The sequence below is a fragment of the Gymnodraco acuticeps genome, unplaced genomic scaffold (genome assembly GCF_902827175.1).
Source record: "Gymnodraco acuticeps unplaced genomic scaffold, fGymAcu1.1, whole genome shotgun sequence".
NCBI classification, from domain to species: Eukaryota; Metazoa; Chordata; class Actinopteri; order Perciformes; family Bathydraconidae; genus Gymnodraco; species Gymnodraco acuticeps.
In genome coordinates, this window is record NW_022991999.1 from 1 (window position 1) to 5,419 (window position 5,419).

The window sequence follows — 5,419 nt, forward strand, 5'->3', positions numbered from 1 at the left end:
CTCCTCTCCTCTCTCCTCACTCTCCTCTCTCTCTCTTCTCTCCTCTCTCTCATCTCTCCTCACTCTCCTCTCCAGCCGGCGTTTCTTCAACCTGCTGTGTATGATGGAGCACATCGACGTGGTGCTGACGTGGTACAGAAAACTTGTTCCCTCGGTCAGTATAAAATCTTATAATGTCTCGCTTGAGAATCAGTGATACCATTAATGTAAACAATGCGGCATCTGAAGCATTTGGTAGTCATGATCAGACTTAAAGTTTGTGAAAAGATTGGATCGTTTTAGTTTTTTTGACGTAGACATTTTTGATGGAACTATAACAGTAGTTGTGATTGTGTTGTGGGTTTGCAGTTGTACTACCCGAACCCCCAGGGTCTGAATGACCCTGCTTAAGGCTCTGGACACAGACAGCCGCCTGGACCTGCTGCCCACCATCTGGAAGGGGTATGTGTACAAAATGATAAATAATCACCATTAATGTGGATATAATAACTAGGCAAAGGCAAATATGAAAAGAGCTAAAACAGATGATGACATCCTTTTATGCAGCCTTTAAAACCAGGAAAAGACAACCCTGACGATATTACAGTATTGATATCATAATGATATTTTTCCTCCCCGTTTCCAGATATCTGTGCTCTGGGTTATGACAATAACGCTGACCTGGTGGAGGACCTGCTCATGCTGATGGCCCGAGACAAGCACAGTGCTGAGGTCAGCGCCACACAGCTGAGAGGAAAAAATTGAACATATTAAAGCCTAGAAGGGGCTTTATGTCAATAACGTGTGTGTGTGTGTGTGTGTGTGTGTGTGTGTGTGTGTGTGTGTGTGTGTGTGTGTGGTGTGTGTGTGTGTGTGTGTGTGTGTGTGATGTGGTTGTGTGTGTGTGTGTGTGTGTTTTGTGTGTGTGTGTGTGTGTGGTGTGTGTGTGTGTGTGTGTTGTGTGTGTGTGTGTGTGTGTGTGTGTGTGTGTGTGGTGTGTGTGTGTGTGTGTGTGTGTTGGTGTGTGTGTGTGTGTGTGTGTGTGTGTGTGTGTGTGTGTGTGGGTGTGGGTGTGGCGTGTGTGCTTTGGTGTTGTGCGGTCCAGGCGGCGTTCGCACGTGTGTGCTCTGGCCATCAAGCATATGTCGGATGCAGCCAGGCGGCAAGCACCCTCTGGAGTGGAGCCCCACCTCACCTCTCCAACATCACCTCCCTGCAGACTGCGCCGCCAACAAGCACCCGAGAGGCCTGGTGAGGTGGGGGGGGGGGCTGTGTTCTCTGTCAATCACAGGAGAGCTTTTCATCACTGCCTAAAAGTCCGACTTACCCACCGACCAAAGAACGCGTACCGAAGGCGGTCCCGACTTTTGACGTCGCCTGCGTCGGCCTACGCCGCCCGCCTACGAACACACCGCAAAGACTTCAGTCGACGAATGGCAATAACTGTCCCTTACCAGCCGGCAGCGGTAGTGTGTATTCGTCATTCAAAAGAGGCAACAGCAATCAGAGTGATTTCTTTGGCCGACTTTCTTTGGGGAGGTGTGAAAATGTGCCGTAAAGCAACGACGGTGCGGGACACACCAACCTGATTAGGGCGCCTCGAATGCCGACTGCCTCTGACGGCCTCTGACTCTCAAAATCGGGTAGGTGTGTCAGGGCCTTAAAGGATTCAGTGATGCAAATTAGTCGCTTTTCGGCGCCTCCCGCTTTTTTAAAGCTGATTTGGGTGACTTGTGTAATTCGTGGAGAACCGAAGAGTTTTCGTTTCGTTCTTCAAAAAAGAAGAAGAAGAAATCTAGACCGCAAAATAATTAAACAAGGGAGTGCCTGTTTTTCCTGATTCAAAGTTCCTTGAACACAACACGAGCGTAATGTTTCTTCACGTAGTATATGTCTCGTCTGAAAGGAGTGTAGACTAGAGTGCTGACGGAGAGCACCGGAACATCCAAACGTCGCTCCAGTTCTTCAAATATTGCAGGAGCCTTACACACCACAGTGTTTGCGTGGCTGTGTCTTTAGTTGTAAGCACAGTGGCGATCTGTTGTTATTAGCATCTGGTTAGCTAGCTATGCTAAGGAATTTAAAGAGCTTTACCAACCAGGTGGAATATCGGCATATATGCCAGGCCGATTATCGGGGCCAATATTCCGCATTTGACCGATTATCGGTATCGGCCTTTTTTTTTATCAAATTGCCGATAAAACTTTGGCTCTGATGCGGCCGTTTCTCTGGCTGCAGTCACCACTCTATGTCCCGCCCACAGCGCTATCTGATAGGCTATTACTGAAGTGTCAATCAACACTGAAGCACAGAATGCTGGGCATTTAACATGCATTTTAAACAGTCCTTCGGCGCCACTCGATGACGTAGTATACTTGAAATAGTTGCTCTGCAGCAGTTTTACTTGCGATTGAGAAACGGCCACAGACTGAAGCAAGCAGCAGCGCTGAGTGGCAGAGCCATACATGTGTTAAACCGAAGTTCAATAAACATCCCTATCCCCTATGCTGAAGTTGCAAAAACACCACGATCTTATGATCCAATTCTATCAGTTTCCCAGTTACACAGGGACGCGGGAAGTCGGTCAGAGTTGGGGGTGAGTGCAGCGTCTCGTGGGGTGGGGGGGGGCTGCGAGTGGAGTTTTTCAGGTTGATATGTGAAGCTCATTAGCTAGCCAACATGTATCTAGCAAATGTTTAGCACAATATTAGAAGTGAGGCTACTAGACTAACGTTAGGTCTACTGTAATAGCCTCACTTTTAATAGTTTGCCAAACATTAGCTAGCACTAGTGTTTTGCAGTTGCTAGCAGCTTATTGGGATTGTATGCTAGATAGACAGATATAATACATTAAGCATTATTGTTAGTTAAGCATGTCAGCCTGCAGCCCCACTTCTTGTCTCTCTCTCTAACTCATTGCAGATGACTGCACTAAAGAAAAGGGCACAGAGAGGAAACCAGTTGTAAGATGTTTAAAAGCTCATTAAACATAATATATGCTTAAATGCATTTCAAAGAAGTTGTGTTGAGTTGTGTTGGAGTTTGTGTTATTCTACATTTTAACACCAAGATTTTCTGATTTTACTGCAAATGTATATCGGTTCCAAATATCGGTTATCGGTCTCCTTGATTACTAATAATCGGTATCGGCCTCGATCCCTCACCTTGATATGATCATTATAGTTATTAATGAGACATTAGAGACTAAATGAAAAACAGGTATAAAATACTATATGACAGTAACAAAAAAGTTGTTAAAAATAACAAGAATAGAGTTTAAAAGGAGAGTGATTTGTAAAATGTCCAAAAAAAGAAATCTGCTTACAGTTCTGTTTCATCTGGGTGTTGAGAGATGTATCCATAGATCTCTTCATGTTGCTCTCAAAGTGCACCAGATTGATGCTTTTAACTTCAATAGTTAGGTCCCCCGTCCCCCCCCCCACTTAAATCATGTTCACATGGATAGGAAACTAAATACATTTGCACACATCTTGTGTCCATATCTTTCTGTTTTGGTGGTCACGCCACACCGTGCACATGCATGCGTGCGCGAGTCATGGTGAGATATCTGGATTCAGAGGTTGCTTGTTCTTTGCACAGCATGAAAGAAAGGCGAAATGAATGGGCTGTGATTTTAGTTTTTTTAAGCAGAGGTTGAGTTCAATCTTTTGTACGGCCCTCGAAGGATGTTGTAAAAATTAAAAGGAAAAAGGTTCCCCACCCCTGCTGTAAATAATAATAAAAACCCTTGATTTATAACTTAACATCTCTGTCTCCTATTGATCTGAGTATATTATAAAGAACAGTTAATTGAAGCATTATAGCACAGGCCTTTGTCAGATGGTTTATTACGCTGGTTTTTTTCTGCTTCGAATAGTTCTCTCTTTTTTCACCATACCTGTGTTTGCATCGCTGAGGATTGTAAATGGACTTCTCTTTTCTCTCTGTGTCTGCAGGGAGATGCTGAAGCTCTTCAAATCTAAGAACAGAGTTCCAAAGTGAGTCACTTCAACAAATATAAACACAGAAGTCTGATTTAGAAAGGGGAACATCTCTTTAAACTGAAAATGTTCAACATTGACTTTAATTAAAGTCAGGTTAGTTGAAAACAATAGTACTTAATATTATTGCCTATTAACCTATTACAATTATGAGTCATCTGTTTACATAATACATTCATTTAAGTCAATATTTCAAATGTCTTTCAGTGTACATCGTGTGTGTGTGACCACAGAGCGCCAATGTATGGCATCAATTTACATATAACAACAAATATATACTGGTCATTTACATTTTTGAAAAATACCATCATGGAAAATAATATAAATTTGTGAATAACCTCTAAATGGTTATTACACATAGAAAAAAACATATTTGTCATAAGGCTGTGATAAAGGTTAGATTTTGTAAATAGCACAAGTGCTTTACATTAGTCAAGTGTCCCATTAAAAAGAAGAAATACAAAATAGAATAACAATATGTATATAAACATAACAAGCAGACAGACATATATATTAAAGGCTGCATTACCGTCAAGTGAAGTAATATTGTGAATAACTGATCATTATTTATCAAAATTCTCATGATCTAAAAGTGTTGTGGGAGCATCAATGGTCAACCGTACAATATGGACACAGAATCCATGGATAGTGATGTTGTGATTCTCTCCAAATCGTCCTGCCCTGGTTCATGCTCTGACTTCCTGCCGTGTTCCCCTGCAGAGAGCCGCTGCTGGAGGACTTCCTGTCGGTGTGCTGCAGCGATGGTTCCTCTCAGAGAGCCGTGGAGCTGGTCCAGCTGTCTGCAGCCTTCTGTCTGTCTGCTACACCCAAATTGGCCAAGAGAACCCTGGCTGAGTTAGATCTGACCGAGGAGCAGAGGTGAGGAGGAGGAGGAGGAGGAGGAGGAGGAGGAGGAGGAGGAGGAGGAGGAGGAGGAGGAGGAGGAGGAGGAGGAGGAGGAGGAGGAGGAGGAGGAGGAGGAGGAGGAGGAGGAGGAGGAGGAGGAGGAGGAGGAGGAGGAGGAGGAGGAGGAGGAGGAGGAGGAGGAGGAGGAGGAGGAGGAGGAGGAGGAGGAGGAGGAGGAGGACACGGAGACTTAAAGAAAAACAAGTTTCCAAATGTTGTTCCCTATACCGATAACTGTAATTCTACAGACAACATCGGCCATTTTAACAATGATGGATTATTTATTTGAATTTATTTTAAAAATGTCTAACAGTACACAGACAAAATCATATGTTTTTATGATCACTTTTGTTGACACTGTCTTTTTTTCTTTTTTTTCCGTCCCATCCAGAGCCGTTTTATCTGAGCTGGAGTCGACAGGAGAGTCCTCAGGCTGAAGGAGACCTCTGAGCCCATCCATTGATACAAACATCTCACAATTTCATAGTGTGTTTCATTATCTGTGTGTTAATAAACGTTATGTCACAACATCA

The 5,419-nt window shown here is 43.6% G+C and overlaps 1 protein-coding gene across 1 annotated transcript; it reads left to right on the forward strand.

Moving 5' to 3' along the window:
- Window positions 1-443: 443 nt before the first annotated feature.
- LOC117536410 (pentatricopeptide repeat domain-containing protein 3, mitochondrial-like) lies at window positions 444-5,419 on the forward strand. The gene is made up of 6 exons (XM_034201255.1): window positions 444-447; window positions 626-711; window positions 1,085-1,230; window positions 3,936-3,977; window positions 4,701-4,859; window positions 5,278-5,419. The coding sequence occupies exons 1-6, from the start codon at window positions 444-446 to the stop codon at window positions 5,321-5,323; spliced, it is 483 nt and encodes a 160-aa protein (XP_034057146.1). The 3' UTR covers window positions 5,324-5,419.